At 36.3% G+C, this 17,121-nt stretch overlaps 1 protein-coding gene across 2 annotated transcripts in view; it reads left to right on the forward strand.

Annotated features, from left to right (window-relative positions):
• The window catches only part of RNF13 (ring finger protein 13), a gene marked incomplete at both ends in the record, with an annotated part of 156,961 nt that overhangs the window by 99,293 nt on the left and 40,547 nt on the right, over positions 1-17,121 (forward strand). For both annotated transcript variants that reach the window (XM_079704338.1, XM_079704339.1), the window contains one exon: positions 4,184-4,289. In XM_079704338.1, the coding sequence (XP_079560464.1) occupies positions 4,184-4,289 (106 nt within the window). The remainder of the gene's footprint in view (positions 1-4,183; positions 4,290-17,121) is intronic.

The raw sequence follows: 17,121 nt of genomic DNA on the forward strand, positions 1-17,121 counted from the left end.
TACAATACTTAGTATTTTGTAACATACTTTATTTACTTAATATTTAGACCATTCCCATGTTAATGCAAGGCCACAAAATCCCTTATCCCTACTCTTGGGGACAGATGTAACATGGAATTATAACATTTTCAGATTTTTAAAAGTTACATAACATCCAAATAGGATTTGAGGCAGCATCCCATAATCACATTACATATATATCTGCAGTAAATGTATGAGTATTTTATCATATCAGTTAGGTTCAGGTTGACTAGCAAATGAATTGCAAACATAACTTTTTAAAGCTTTTTAGGTTTCAGAATTGTGCTTAAGGGATTGTGGACCTGTACATACTGATTTGCCTCATCCATCTGCTGGCTGGCTGGCTGGTTGGTCTGCCTACCTACCTACCCATTAATTTATTCTACTGTTTAAAAGTAGGGAGGTGAGTATAATGAATCTGATCCTTCAGTTTCAGAATTATCAACTCACGGCCAATTTTGTTTGGACTGTCCGCTCTGAAGCGCCACCCGCCACTTTTCTTCCCCACACCATGATTTTAAAGCAAGTACTATATATCCTATTATCTCAACTGTAAATATCTCAGAATATATCACTAGAAGATAGGTTATATATAAAAAATACAATGATATTATCATTATTTTACCTTTTTTTTAAGTAAACATTAATTCAATATCAACCCATATTTCAGTCTTTAGATTTGTTTCTGAGCAAGTCAGGGCATGTGATCACCCTATTTTTAATCCATACACTTGCTATGCCTCTTTTTTTTTTTCCAGGTCATTTATTTATTGAAGCAACAGGGTCATTTGTCCTGTACAGTTTTTACCACAGTGCAGACTTTCCTGACTGCATCCTTGGTGTATTGCCTAGAGTATTCCTTTGTTATTTTCCCTGTAAATTGCTCATTAGACCTAGAGGTTTGTTCAAATTCAAGTGTGCTTGGGGGGCCAGGAGGATAGGTGAGGCAAGAGTAATTTATGTGTGTTATTATGTATTTCTATCAGGAGACATAATATCTGGTTCTCTCTTTGCGAGGGCAGCAATCATTAATGATCATGGTCTAGATCCATTAGTTCTTTAGGATTTGCAAGTAATCTAATTTTATAATTCCTTCTTCATTTATTAGCTGAAATACTTCTATAAAGAGGACTCACACCTTATCAATTATTTGATAACCTTGATGTACAGTCTGTTTAGGAAAGATAGGATAAACATTTGATTCTTTCCCTTTATTTACTGTTTTTAAAATGATTTGGTTTGCTAGCATCTTCCAAAGATGATTGAATATATATATTTAAAGTATTTTTTTTTGAATTTTTGAATTTTATTTATTTTTTTACCCAGCAGGTTCTTACTAGTTATCCATTTTATACATATTAGTGTATATATGTCAATCCCAATCTCCCACTTCATGATGGGGGTTGGATAACAAAATAGACAAGGCAAGAACTCCTGTGTCAACAGAGGGGTTGGGAAATTAGAGATTACTGTTACTGTTAGATTATTATTGAAGTTAGAGTTTAGGCCTAACACCTGGTTTGAAAGTAGCCTGGGAACTCATGCAAAGGAGAGTGAGACACTATTTCCTAGGTTGCTTAGGACTCTGCTTCAATGATGGAGTCTTAGCTGCAGAGCACATGGAATGTACTATGTTGAGGAGTGGACATGGAGGTAGTATGGGAAGATTCTTACTAAAAGCTGTTTAAATATCTCCTCCTTCAAATACAGATTGATCTGGGGTTAGGACAGGGATGAGTCTGCAGCCTCAGCTGTGGGAACCTGGGCAGAGGGAATAGAAATAAAGCTGGGAGACTGATATTCTGTTGTAGTTCTCCACCCTGTATGATCGCCATCACCACCTTCACCACTAGCAATTTGGTTAAGAAAACGCAGTAAACTATAAACTATCTTGTTTATATAGCCTGCTATATCTCAAACCATTTTAGTGTACTGTCAAGATATATTGTGAAGATCTTTAAAGGGTCTGCAGTTGATAGACGGCTCTAAGTATCTTAAAAGCTCAGTGTCCGTATCTTTATCTATATATAATTTACTCTGGCTTCTAAACCCTAACAGTGTTAATTTATAGCAGGTTGGTGGAAGTAAGGGAGGTTGCAGAGGATCAGCATCTCATTGAAAGGCTTTTCTACTTAAAAATGGCACCATTTGGGGCTTCCCTGGTGACGCAGTGGTTGAGAGTCCGCCTGCCAATGCAGGGGACACGGGTTCGTGCCCCGGTCCGGGAAGATCCCACATGCCATGGAGCGGCTGGGCCTGTGAGCCATGGCCGCTGAGCCTGCGCCCGGAGCCTGTGCTCCGCAACGGGAGAGGCCATAACAGTGAGAGGCCCGTGTACCGCAAAAAAAAAAAAAAAAAAAAAAAAAAAGTGGCACCATTTGTTACTGTGTCTCAGCCGTGGCCCTGGGGCAGTTTCAGAGGGTTTGTACCAAGAAGAGGGACATTGTTTACAGAGCTGGCCTCATGCTGGAAGAGATGGTATCAAATAGAGCAGCCCAGGCTTGCTTTTCTCTTTTTTATACTGATGATATATCAGTCACTTCAGTATTTTATATAAAGTTAAAAAAATGCATATAAATCTTTTGTCATTCTGCTGGAAAGTGAAGTAAAAAGCTACTTTTAGCAATCTTAGCAGTTTGGGGAAAGTATTTAAATTATTGGGGGAAATTCCTGGTATTATCTTTTTTGTTCTTCTTTTTGTTAAAGATTGATAGAGCTCTTTGGATGTGAATAAAATTGTTAATAGCATGAAAACTTAATCGCTTGGGAATAGAAATAATTTGTTTTCATGTTATTTTTCTTGAGTACTAGGGCATCCTAAGCATTTCTGCATGGGGGAAGGAGTCAACCTGTTTTCATTTCCTTTTACGTTGAGAATTTTTGTTTTGCATTTAACCCTTGTGTTATGAAGTACCTGGAGTTACTACTTAAAAAACCAGGCAGCAGTGGGTAACGAAGTAGTGTTGCTGGCACCATACTAGTTGAGTAGCACAGGAACATTATGGAGAAATCAGTCATCTCACTGACCATTATACAGACCCTTCCCTAGACTGAGGGTATTTTCTATTGCAGGATTTTGCTGCCATGTAAAATTTGCTCACGCAACACAGATAGTATGCTTATTCTGTTCCGTTTCATTTCATGAGTCCTGGTGAATTTTTATAATAGCAGTATTGTATGGTTAATAACCATATAACTGTATTAACCATGGTTAGTAACAGAGGAGAATAAATCCTGTGGTACTTTCTACCCCCCTGTCCCCACACGCAACATACACATTTTTGTAGGGGTTTTTTTGTGTTTTTTTTCATTCAAGCTGTAGAGAAGGTTGAGAAGAGAGAAGCTACAACTCCTGTGAATTCTGTTACCGGTTCTTTCATTCCATATCTCACAGATGAATGTGGAGTACAGGGGTTATATCTGTTGTACTTGGTACAACAAGCTCATGTGAAGCATAAAGGGAACGGGGAGTATATTTTCATCAGTAGTGGCTCCAGAGATTTTTTTCATGGGAGGAACTGATGAACAGTGATTTGGTTGGGGAGGGGGTTCTTGCTGGCATGCTGCCCGAAGCACTGCCATTTTTTAAATGCTGATTTTGCATGTAAAATATGCTAACTTTGGGCTTCCCTGGTGGCGCAGTGGTTGAGAGTCCGCCTGCCGATGCAGGGGACACGAGTTCGTGCCCCGGTCTGGGAAGATCCCACATGCCGCGGAGCGGCTGGGCCCGTGAGCCATGGCCGCTGAGCCTGTGTGTCCGGAGCCTGTGCTCCGCAAGGGGAGAGGCCACAACAGTGAGAGGCCCGCGTAACAAAAAAAAAAAAAAAAAAAAATATGCTAACTTTTACCCAGGTTACTAAATTCAGTAAAGACATGTTTCCAGGATGGACACAGTAAGTATTGATTGGTTGACTTCCTCTACGCAGTCTAAAAGTTTCTTTTAATTATATAGGCAAATTATTTTGGCCAGTATGTAAAATTGACTTAACATTGGAAAAAGCATCCCCTAAATTATTAGAAATCATATGTTAGAAAATGAGATGTGTCTAGTGGATTGAATTGTAATGTCTAAATGCCTTTTAAAAATATTTTTGTTTTCAATTAATATCATAATTCGGCAACTTTTAATACTTCCCGACTATTAATTTTTCTTTTCTTCCAGGGGCCACATTATCTTAGTTCCAGAATTTAGCCTTCCGCTGGAATACTACTTAATCCCCTTCCTTATCATAGTGGGCATCTGTCTCATCTTGATAGTCATTTTCATGGTAGGTGAAATAATTTTAAATACTTTTTAAAAAATAGTATGAATGGCTCTAAAACACACTGTATTGAGTGAGAGAAGCCTTACATAAAAGAGTATGTATTGTATGAGTCCATTTATATGACTGGTTCTGGAAAAGGCAAAGATAATATGGGTAGAAAAAAAATCAAAACAGTGATTGCTTCTGGGGGGCTAGAGAGGGATGGGGAATTTACTCAGAAGGGTATAAGGGAATTTCCAGGGTAGTGAGAGTCACGTTCTGTATCTTGAGAGACGTTTGGGTTGCGCAATGTCCGAATCACCAAATTAATACTTAAATTTTGTGCATTTCATTGTATGTAAATTTTACATAAAAAGAAAAAAATGCTAAACTCTAAGTAATGAGTTTATATGCTGAAGTATTTGAGGGGAAGTATACTGATATCTGCAGCTTACTTTGAAATGCATTGTAAAAAATAAAGAGAAAAAGATGTATTGATGGGTAGATAGTGGCATTCTCTTAGGGTTTATAGAAGAGGTTTCTAGAGGCCACATGGTATGTGATATTGAAACAAATTGAATGCAGAAGCAGATATGAGAATCCCTCTGTATTCTATTAAGATAGGTATTAAAAGAGATTTACAAAGATATAAAACAATCCCATTATTGTCTTTAACCTTTTTATTTTTCATAAAGAGTATTTATATTAACATCCAGTGAGTTTATTATTGTATTGAATTCATAGATTAAAGATTAAACACTGTCTTTGAAATATTCAGTCTGCCTATGATATTGTAATCTTTCTTTTAATTTATTTTGGTCTTTCATATATATCAGTTTAATAATTTTTTTCTGTAAACATTTTGCATGTATTTTGTTAGACCTTTTTGGAACTTCATTTTCTAATTGGTTATTACCAGGGTATAAGAACATTATTGATTTCTTAAAATAAACTTTTAATTTTGGAATAATGTTAAGATTTACAGAGAAATTGCAAAGAAGAGAGTTCCTGTACCTTCCTTACCTAGTTGCCCCCATTGTTAACATTTTACTTTACCATGATACATTTGTCAAAACTAAGAAACTGACAGTGGTAACATTACTGTTACTAAATTCCAGACTGGATAGATTTTACATTTTTCCTTTAATGTTTTCTTTCTATTCCAGGACCCAGTCCAGGTTACCACATTGTTTTAAATGATCATGTATTCCCAGTCTCCTCTGATCTCTGAACAGTTTCTTAATATCTCCTTGTTTTTCATGACCTTGACAGCCTTGAAGAGTCTTGGCCAGGTATCCTGTAGAATGTCCCTTAATCTGATACTTTTCTTATGATTAGACTGGGTTGGTTATAGGTTTTTAAAAAGAGTATCAGCAAAGTCAAGGGCCCTTCTCATCCTAACATGCCAGGGGGGTACATGATATTTGCATGACATCACTGATGATGATAACCTTCATCCCTTGGTTTAGGTAATGTTTGCCAGGTTTTTCCACTATAAAGTTAATATTTTTTCTCTTTCTCTATTCTATTCTTCCTTTGGAAGTGAGGCACTAAGTACAGCCTGTCCTAAAAGTGGAGAGGGGCAGGAATTAAGCTCCACTTCCTGGAAGTAGGGAAGTATCTACATTTATTATTTAGAATTCTTTTGTGAGAAAGATTTGTCTCTTCTTGGCATTTTTTTGTTCAGTCATCTATTTATATTAGTTTGTGCCCTGTATATTTATTTTATACTTTGGGTAATAATCCAATACTACCTTATTTTTGTTGTTTAACTGTTTGAGCTTTGGCGATTGGGAGCTCTGCAGGCTGGGTCTTGGGTCCCTTTGATTCGACCCATCCTTTTGTTTTGTAAGTACTTCTTTGGTGTTTGGTCCTGTAAGAAACTCCAGGCTCATTGTTTATTTTTCTGCCCCAGCCCTGGAATCAGATAGTTCTCCAAGGAGCTCTGCCTTTTTTAATTGAAGTGTAGTATTTAGAGACCAACATTTGGACACTGGACATTATTGATTTTTATATATTAATCTTATCTCTGCAAACTTACTGAATTCTCCTACTCTGGTCATTTGAATTTGTTGATTCTCCTGTGTTTTCAGTGTAGAAGCAAGGATGGAAAGTTAGAACAACAGACAACAAGCAGAAAGTACACTTGACAAATTAGAAGTAAATACCCTTAAGCCAATAAAGATTAATGACTAAAAACTTAAAATGAACATCATTAAATAGTGAATTATTAGAAGACTTCCCATGAAAGTCAGGGACAAAAAACAAAGGATGCCTGTTGTACCTCCTGTTTAACGTTGCGCTGTATTTTCTGGTAAAACAAAAAAAATGGTTTAAGAATTAGAAATAAACTAAATTTTTATTTGCCTTTTTTCTTTTAAAATAATGGGTGCTGCATTATATGTCTTTTTTTCTATCTGTTGTAATAATCGTTGTTTTTTCTTTTACTCTATTGTTACGTTGGATTACATGAATTTGTTTTGTAAATTCTAAAAATCCTTGTATTTTGGGTATAAACTCTCTTTGATGATGATATATGAATTTTGTCTTTGCATTTTGGGTTATTCAAATTTCTCTAATATGATCTGCCAGTTTTACACTTGGACATAGGTGCAAAAATCCTAAATAAAATATTAGCAATCTGAATGTCCAGGTAAGGGGAAGCTTTTAGTTTTATGGGGCTAGAATAATCTTGACATCAAAACTAGACAATCCCTTGAGCACTGTTGGTAGGAATGTTAAATGGAGCAGTCACTATAGAGAACAGTACAGCAACTCTTCAAAAAAGTTAAATGTAAATTTATCATATGATCCGACAATTCCACTTTTGGGTATATACCCAAAAGAATTGAAAGCAGGGAGTCAGATATTTGAATGCTTATGTTCATAACAGCATTATTTTCAATAAGCCAAAGGTAGAAGCAACCCAGTTGTCCATTGATGGATGAGTAGATAAACAAAATGTGGCATATACATGCAATGGAATATTATTCAGCCTTAAAAAGGAGGGAATTCTGACAGATGCTACAACATGGTTGAATCTTGAAGACATTATGCTAACTGAAATAAACCAGTCACAAAAGGACAAATACTGTATGAGTCTATTTATATGTGGTACCTAGAGTAGTCAGATTGAGACAGAAAGTAGGATGGTGGTTGCCAGGGGCTGTGGAGAGGGGAGAATGGGGAATTACTGTTTAATGCATACAGAGTTTCAGTTTTGGGACACGGAAAGAGTTTGGTCGATGGATGGTGGTGATGGTAGCACAACGACGTGAATGTACTTACTGCCACATACCTGTGTGCTTAAAAATGGTTAAGATAGTAAATTTTATGTTACGTATATTTTACGACACTTTAAAATAATTAGACAAGATAAAGCTAGCCCCATAAAAAAATTAAAGCTTTCTTTTATTTTCTACTATTGTAAATAGTTTTTTTTAATGAAATTGAGATTATCGTTTACTTGAATTTCTGGTGAAGGTTGCCTGTAAAATCATCTAGATCTGCTGATCTTTTTCATAATTACTTGGACGTATAAATGCTTGTCTACTTCATCATACTAAATTACATTTCTAAGAAATTGTCTATTTTGTCTGTTTTCAAGTATTGTATAAAATGATTTATAATATTTATATACTCAACAATTTAAAGAGAATTCCTACTATATGTGGGATGGGTTCTATTTATTCATATCCATCCATGCCTTACACAATGTTGTCAGAAGTTAATCTTGAGGAACCAAGATGGCGGAGTAAAAGGACGTGTTCTCCCTCTTGCGAGAACACCAGAATCACAACTAGCTGCTAGACAGTCATCGACAGAAAGACACTGGAACTCACCAAAAAAGATAGCCCACATCCAAAGACAAAGGAGAAGCCACAATAAGATGGTAGGAGGGGCGCAATCACAGTAAAATCAAATCCCGTAACTGCTGGGTGGGTGACTCACAGACTGCAGAACATTTATACTATAGAAATCCACCCACTGGAGTGAAGGTTCTGAGCCCCACGTCAGGCTTCCCAACCTGGGGGTCCGGCAATGGGAGGAGGAATTCCTAGAGAATCAGACTTTGAAGCCTAGTGGGATTTGATTGCAGGACTTTGACAGGACTGGGGGAAACAGGGACTCCACTCTTGGAGGGCACACACAAAGTAGTGTGCGCATCGGGACCCAGGGGGAGGAGCAGTGACCTGAGGGGAAACTGAACCAGACCTACCTGCTAGTGTTGGAGGGTCTCCTGCAGAGGCGGGCAGTGGCTGTGGCTCACCGTGGGGACAGGGACACTGGCAGCAGAAGTTCTGGGAAGTACTCCTTGGAGTGAGCCCTCCCAGAGTCCGCCATTAGCCCCACCAAAGAGCCCAGGTGGCTCCAGTGTTGGGTTGCCTCAGGCCAAACAACAAACAGAGAGGGAAGCCAGCCCCACCCATCAGCAGTCAAGCGGATTAAAGCTTTACTGAGCTCTGCCTACCAGAGCAAAAGTCAGCTCTACCCACCACCAGTCCCTCCCATCAGGAGACTTGCACAAGCCTCTCAGATAGCCTCATCCACGAGAGGGCAGACAGCAGAAGCAAGAAGAACTACAATCCTGCAGCCTGTGGAACAAAAACCACATTCACAGACAAGCTGAAAAGGCAGAGGACTATGTACCAGATGAAGGAACAAGACAAAACCCCAGAAAAACAACTAAATGAAGCGGAGATAGACAACCTTCCAGAAAAAGAATTGAGAAGAATGATAGTGAAGATGATCCAGGACCTCGGAAAAAGAATGGAGGCAAAGATCGAGAAGATGCAAGAAATGTTTGACAAAGACCTAGAAGAATTAAAGAACAAACAAACAGAGATGAACAATACAATAACTGAAATGAAAAATACACTAGAAGGAATCAATAGCAGAATAACTGAGGCAGAAGAACGGATAAGTGACCTGGAAGACAGAATGGTGGAATTCATTGCTGTGGAACAGACTAAAGAAAAAAGAATGAAAAGAAATGAAGACAGCCTAAGAGACCTCTGGGACAACATTAAATGCAGCAACATTTGCATTATAGGGGTCCCAGAAGGAGAAGAGAGAGAGAAAGGACCAGAGAAAATATTTGAAGAGATTATAATTGAAAACTTCCCTAACATGGGAAAGGAAATAGCCACCCAAGTCCAGGAAGCCCAGCAAGTCCCATACAGGATAAACCCAAGGAGAAACACGCCAAGACACACAGTAATCAAATTGGCAAAAATTAAAGACAAAGAAAAATTACTGAAAGCAGCAAGGGAAAAACAAAAAATAACATATAAGGGAACTCCCATAAGGTTAACAGCTGATTTCTCAGCAGAAACTCTACAAGCCAGTAGGGAGTGGCATGATATACTTAAAGTGATGAAAGGGAAGAACCTACAACCAAGATTACTCTACCTGTCAAGAATCTCATTCAGATTCAATGAAGAAATCAAAAGCTTTACAGACAAGCAAAAGCTAAGAGAATTCAGCACCACCAAACCAGCTCTACAACGAATGCTAAAGGAACTTCTCTAAGTGGGAAACACAAGAGAAGAAAAGGACCTACAAAAACCAACCCAAAACAAGAAAATGGTCATAGGAACATACATATCGATAATTACCTTAAACGTGAATGGATTAAATGCTCCAACCAAAAGACACAGGCGGGCTGAATGGATACAAAAACAAGACCCATATATATATACTGTCTACAAGAGACCCACTTCAGACCTAGGGTCACATACAGACTGAAAGTGAGGGGATGCAAAAATATATTCCATGCAAATGGAAATCAAAAGAAAGCTGGAGTAGCAATACTCATATAAGATAAAATAGACCTTGAAATAAACAATGTTACAAGAGACAAGCAAGGACACTGCATAATGATCAAGGGATCAGTCTAAGAAGAAGATATAACAATTATATATGCACCCAACATAGGAGGACCTCAATATGTAAGGCAACTGCTAACAGCTCTAAAAGAGGAAATCGACAATAACACAATAGTAGTGGGGGACTTTAACACCTCACACCAACAGACAGAACATCCAAAATGAAAATAAATAAGTAAACAGAAGCTTTAAATGACACAATAGACCAGATAGATTTAACTGATATTTATAGGACATTCCATCCAAAAACAGCAGATTACACTTTCTTTTCAAGTGTGCACGGAACATTCTCCAGGATAGACCACATGTTGGGTCACAAATCAAGCCTCAGTAAATTTAAGAAAATTGTAATCATATCAGGCATCTTTTCTGACCACAAGGCTATGAGATTAGAAATCAATTACAGGGGATAAAAACGTAAAAAACACAAGCACATGGAGGCTAAACAATACCTTACTAAATAACCAAGAGATCACTGAGGAAATCAAAGTGGAAATCAAAAAATACCTAGGGACAAATGACAATGAAAACATGATGATTCAAAACCTATGGGATGCAGCAAAAGCAGTTCTAAGAGGGAAGTTTATAGCTATACAAGGATACCTCAAGAAACAAGAAAAGTCTCTAACAATCTAACCTTACACCTAAAGGAACTAGAGAAAGAAGGACAAACAAAACCCAAAGTTAGCAGAAGGAAAGAAATCAGAAAGACCAGAGCAGAAATAAATGAAATAGAAACAAAGAAAACAGTAGCAAAGATCAATAAAACTAAAAGCTTGTTCTTTGAGAAGAAAAATAAAATTGATACACCATTAGCCAAACTCATCAAGAAAAAGAGGGAGAGGACTCAAATCAATAAAATTAGAAATGAAAAAGGAGAAGTTACAACAGACCGCGCAGAAATACAAAGCATCCTAAGACACTACTACAAGCAACTCTATACCAATAAAATGGACAACCTGGAAGAAAAGGACAAATTCTTAGAAAGGTATAACCTTCCAAGACTGAACCATGAAGAAATAGAAAATACAAACAGACCAATCACAAGTAATGAAATTGAAACTGTGATTAAAAATCTTCCAACAAACAAAAGTCCAGGACCAGATGGCTTCACAGGTGAATTCTATCAAACATTTACAGAAGAGCTAACACGCATCCTTCTCAAGCTCTTCCAAAGAATTGCAGAGGGAGGAACACTCCCAAACTCATTCTATGAGGCCACCATCACCCTGATACCCAAACCAGGCAAAGATATTACAAAAAAAGAAAATTACAGACCAATATCATTGATGAATAGAGATGCAAAAATCCTCAACAAAATACTAGCAAACAGAATCCAACAACACATTAAAAGGATCATACACCATGATCAAGTGGGATTTATTCCAGGGATGCAAGGATTCTTCAATATACGCAAATCAATCAATGTAGTACACCATATTAACAAATTGAAGAATAAAAACCATATGATCATCTCAATGCATGCAGAAAAAGCTTTTGACAAAATGCAACACTCATTTATGATAAAAACTCCAGAAAGTGGGCATAAAGGGAACCTACCTCAACATAATAAAGGCCAGATACGACAAACCCACAGCAAACATCATTCTCAATGGTGAAAAACTGAAAACATTTCCTCTAAGATCAGGAACAAGACAAGGATGTCCACTTTCACGACTATTATTCAACATAGTTTTGGAAGTCCTAGCCACGGCAATCAAAGAAAAAGAAATAAAAGGAATACAAATTGGAAAAGAAGAAGTAAAACTGTCACTGTTTGCAAATGACATGATACAATACATAGAGAATCCTAAAGATGCCACCAGAAAACTACTAGAGCTAATCAATGAATCTGGTAAAGTTGCAGGATACAAAATTAATGCACAGAAGTATCTTACATTCCTATAAACTAATGATGAAAAATCTGAAAGAGAAATTAAGAAAACAGTCCCATTTACCATTGCAACAAAAATAAAATACCTAGGAATAAACCTACCTAAGGAGACAAAAGACCTGTATGCAGAAAACTATAAGACACTGTTGAAAGAAATTAAAGATGATACCAACAGGTGGAGAGATATACCATGTTGTTGGATTGGAAGAATCAATATTGTGAAAGTGACTATACTACCCAAAGCAATCTACATATTCAATGCAATCCTTATCAAATTACCAATGGCATTTTTTAAGGAACTAGAACAAAAATGTTAAAATTTGTATGGAGACACAGAAGACCCCGAATAGCCAAAGCACTCTTGGAAAAAAACAGAGCTGGGGGAGTCAGACTCCCTGACTTCAGACTGTACTACAGAGCTGCAGTAATCAAGACAATATGGTACTGGCACAGAAACAGAAACATAGATCAATGGAACAAGATAGAAAGCCCAGAGATAAACCCACGCACCTATGGTCAACTAATCTATGACAAAGGAGGCAAGGATATACCATGGAGAAAAGACAGTCTCTTCAATAAGTGGTGCTGGAAAAATTGGACAGCTACATGTAAAAGAATGAAATCAGAACACTGTCTAACACCATACACAAAAATAAACTCAAAATGATACGAGACCTAAATATAAGACCAGACACTCTAAAACTCTTAGAGGAAAACATAGGAAGAACACTGTTTGACATAAATCACAGCAAGATCTTTTTTGATCCACCTCCTAGAGGAATGGAAATAAAAACAAAAATAAACAAATGGGACCTAATGAAACTTCAAAGCTTTTGCACAGCAAAGGAAACCATAAACACGACGAAAAGACAACCCTCAGAATGCGAGAAAATATTTGCAAACGAATCAACAGACAAAAGATTAATTTCCAAAATATTTAAACAGCTCATGCAGCTTAATATTAAAGAAACAAACAACCCAATCCAAAAATGGGCAGAAGAGCTAAGTAGACATTTCTCCAAAGAAGACATACAGATGGCCAAGAAGCACATGAAAAGGTGCTCAACATCACTAGTAATTAGAGAAATGCAAATCAAAACTACAATGAGGTATCACCTCACACCAGTTAGAATGGGAATCCTCAGAAAATCTACAAACAAGAAATGCTGGAGAGGGTGTGGAGAAAATGGAACCCTCTTGCACTGTTGGTGGGAATGTAAATTGATACAGGCGCTATGGAGAACAGTATGGAGGTTCCTTAAAAAACTAAAAATAGAATTACCATATGATCCAGCAATCCCACTATTGGGCATATACACAGAGAAAACCATAATTCAAAAAGACATATGCACCCCAATGTTCATTGCAGCACTATTTACAATAGCCAGGTCATGGAAGCAACCTAAATGCACATTGACAGACGAATGGATAAAGAAGATGTGGTACATATATACAATGGAATATTACTCGGCCATAAAAAGGAACGAAATTGAGTCATTTGTTGAGACGTGGATGGACCTAGAGACTGTCATACAGAGTGAAGTAAGTCAGAAAGAGAAAAACAAATATCGTATATTAACGCATGTATGTGGAACCTAGAAAAAATGTACAGATGAACTGTTTTGCAGGGCAGAGGTTGAGCCACAGATGTAGAGAGCAAATGTATGGACACCAAGAGGGGAAAGCCACAGGGGCGTGGGGATGGTGGTGTGATGAATTGGGGGATTGGGATTGACATGTATACACTGATGTGTATAAAATTGATGACTAATAAGAACCTGCTGTATAAAAATAAAATAAAATAAAATTCAAAAAAACTTTGTCTTTCAGAGAAGTGGACTTTGAGATTTACTTTTTTTTCTTTCATTCAACAAATATTTATTCTGCACCTCTGAACCTAGGCACTGCTCTAGGGTGTGAAGTTTCCTCAGTGAACAAAATAGGTAAAAATCCCTGATGTCAAGTATTTTACATTCCAGTGAGACTTATGTTCTAATGTATTTACTCTCCTTTTTAATCTATCTCATGAATTTCTTCTCTTGGCAGTATTATTTTCTTTCGTCTGCTTGTTTTGGATACGTTGCTTTTCTCTTTCTAGCTTGATCAGCTTAATACTTATTCATTTTTCTTTATAGTATATGCCTTTAGGTTATAAATTTCTCTTTAACAATCACTTTAGCTGTATGTAACTCATTACTTTTGATAAGGAATATTTTTATTTTAATTTGGTTTAAATTGAGAAAAAGTTTTTCACTGTTATGTGGGATATTTCTTTATCACTTTTGATGTATCCATCCATGTGAATGGGAAACTCAGTTACTAATACTCCTAGCCCTTCCCTACTCTTCTACTCAGTTGGTCTTAGGAGAGATGAAGTACCTTACCTGTGTGGTACATTTGGGAAGAATAAATTAGGGCATGCTTAGCTCAGCTTCATCTTTCTCTTGAGATGAACCTGTCTTCAGCTCCTGCAGGACTGGTTCTTCAGTTCTAGGGGAGGGTGAGGGAAAGGCCTACTCCATTCCTGATTGTCTTTGTCTATACCTGGGTGGGTAAGGCAGTCTAATTCAGTGGTTAAGGAGAAGGTTCTGTTTCTTTCTTCACCGAGTTAGGTGCTCCACCTGCTTCCATCTGCCAGTTCATGATCTTATTTCCAAGTTATTTAGAATCCAGGTGGTGAAGAGACATGGTAATTGTGGTTAAATTTTGTAAACATTCCCCACCATATGTGTGAAAAGAATTGTGGTGTCCAAAGTTTTATATATGTCCATTAGTTTGAGCTTGGGTATTTGTCTTGTCCAGTCTTTTTTTCTTTCTTTCTTTTGTATTATTTTAAAGACAGTTTTATTGAGATATAATTCCCATAATATAAAATTGACCCATTTAAATGATATGGTTTTTAGTATATTTACAGAACTGTTCAGTCATTGCAATTGTCCATGGTTTTTTGCACTCGTCTGTATTCTAAAGCACTGCTATGCAATAGAACGATGTTGTGAGCCACATTTATTGTAATTTAAAGTTTTCAGGTAGCCAAATTTAAAAAGGTAAAAGGAAATATTTCGGTGAGATTAACTTAAATACTTTATTTATTTAACTTAATAAATCTAAAATGTATTTCAACATTCAGTTAATATAAATAATTATAAAATATGTTTTACATTCTTTTTGTACTAAGTCTTTGCAAACTGGTGTGTATTTTATACTTTTACAGCAAATCTCAATTGAGACCAGCCGCATTTCAAGTGCTCAGTAGCTACATGTATATAATGGCTACCATATTGGGCATCATAGGTCTGTGGTCTTTACTTTTTTTTTTTTTTTTGGTCTGCTTGATCTAGAAATTACTGAGCTTGTGAATTTGTGTATTTCTCCCATAATTTTGTCATTTTTTAGGTGAAGTGTCCTTTTTATCATTGTGATAACTATTTCCTAATGATGATTTTTGTCTTATATCCTGTTTTACTTTATATGCCAACTTTTACTTAGTATTGTCATGATATAATTTTATCTATCCCTGTATTTTTTACCTTTACTTTTGTCTTAATGTGTCATTAAGTTTTAATCTTGTGTGTTGTGAATGGTTGGAATTTTTTCTTTATCCAATATGATATACGCTTTTTCAAAAAACTGGTGAATTTATTACTCCATTTGCATTTTTGTGATTTGGACTAATTTCTATTGTTTACTTTTTATTCTATTTTTTTTCTATTATACAGATTTGGATTACTCAACTTTTTTTCTTTTCTCTCCCTTTCTCCCTTTTTCCTACTAGTTTGAAAGCTTATATTGTTTTTTTCTAGTGGTTACTATTAAATTTTTAAAATAAACATCTACTGATTAATATATTAATAAACTGCTCATTTAAATTGTACAGTTTGGTAAGTTTTGACATACATATGTATACCTGAGAAACTACCACCTCAATTAAGATTATAAAATATCAGATCAGCTCAGAAAGTTTCCTCATACTCTGTGATAATCACTCCCTTTCACCTCTTCCAAATTTTTCCTTCATGTCTCCCCCCACACCATTGCTGGGCAACCACAGCTCTGGTTTTGATCACTGTAGATTAGTGTGCATTTTCTACCACTTTATATACAGGGAATCATAAATTACATACTCTTTCGTGTCTGCCTTCTTTCTCTCAGAATAATTATTTTGAGATTCATATATGTTATTGAATATATTGATATTCATTACTTTTTATTGCCAAGTTGTATTCCATTGTATGACTATACCACAGTTTTGTTTATACACGTACCCGCTGATGAACATTTGGGTTGTGTCTCGTTTTTGGCTATTACAAATAAAGCTGACATAGACTTTTTGTACATTTGTATATAACTTGTTATATGGATATACACTTTCATTTCTATTTGCTAAATATAAATAGGAGCGGGGTGATTAGGTCATTTGGTACATATGTGTTTAAATTTATAAGAAACCACCAAACTATTTTCCAAAGTGGTTGTACCATTTTACAATCCTTTCAGTAGTGTATCAGAGTGCCAGTTCTTCTACTTCCCTGCCAACACTTGGTATAGTCAGTCTTTTTCATTTTAATCATTTTAATTGGTATATAGTGGTATTTGTGATTTGAATTTTCATTTTTCTCTTGACTAATTATGTTGAACATCTCTTCAAGTGCTTATTTGCCATCTGTATATATTCAGTAGCAAAGTGTATATTCAGATATTCTGCCCATTTTTTTCTCTTGGGTTGCTTGTTTTCTTATTATTGAATTTTGAATTCGTTTTGTATTCTGGATAGAAATCCCTTATGAGATATGCAATTGGCAGATATTTTCCGCCAGTCTGTGAACTGTCTTATATCTTTAAACAGTAGAAGTCCTTAACATTGATGTAGTCAAATTTGTCAAAATTTTCTTTTATGGACTTTGTTTTTGGCATTTGGTTCTGGTCCCATGGACTTCCTTTTTATTCTTGCAAGGATAGCAAATTATACTTTAAAATATTTTGTATATTTTATCTGATATTTCTGAATATTTATAGTACAGGTGTTCTGTATTAGTTCTTTCCATTTTGCTGCTAGAACCCCTGAAAGTGCAGT

This window comes from Hyperoodon ampullatus (assembly GCF_949752795.1).
Source record: "Hyperoodon ampullatus genome assembly, chromosome: 5".
Classification (NCBI taxonomy): domain Eukaryota; kingdom Metazoa; phylum Chordata; class Mammalia; order Artiodactyla; family Ziphiidae; genus Hyperoodon; species Hyperoodon ampullatus.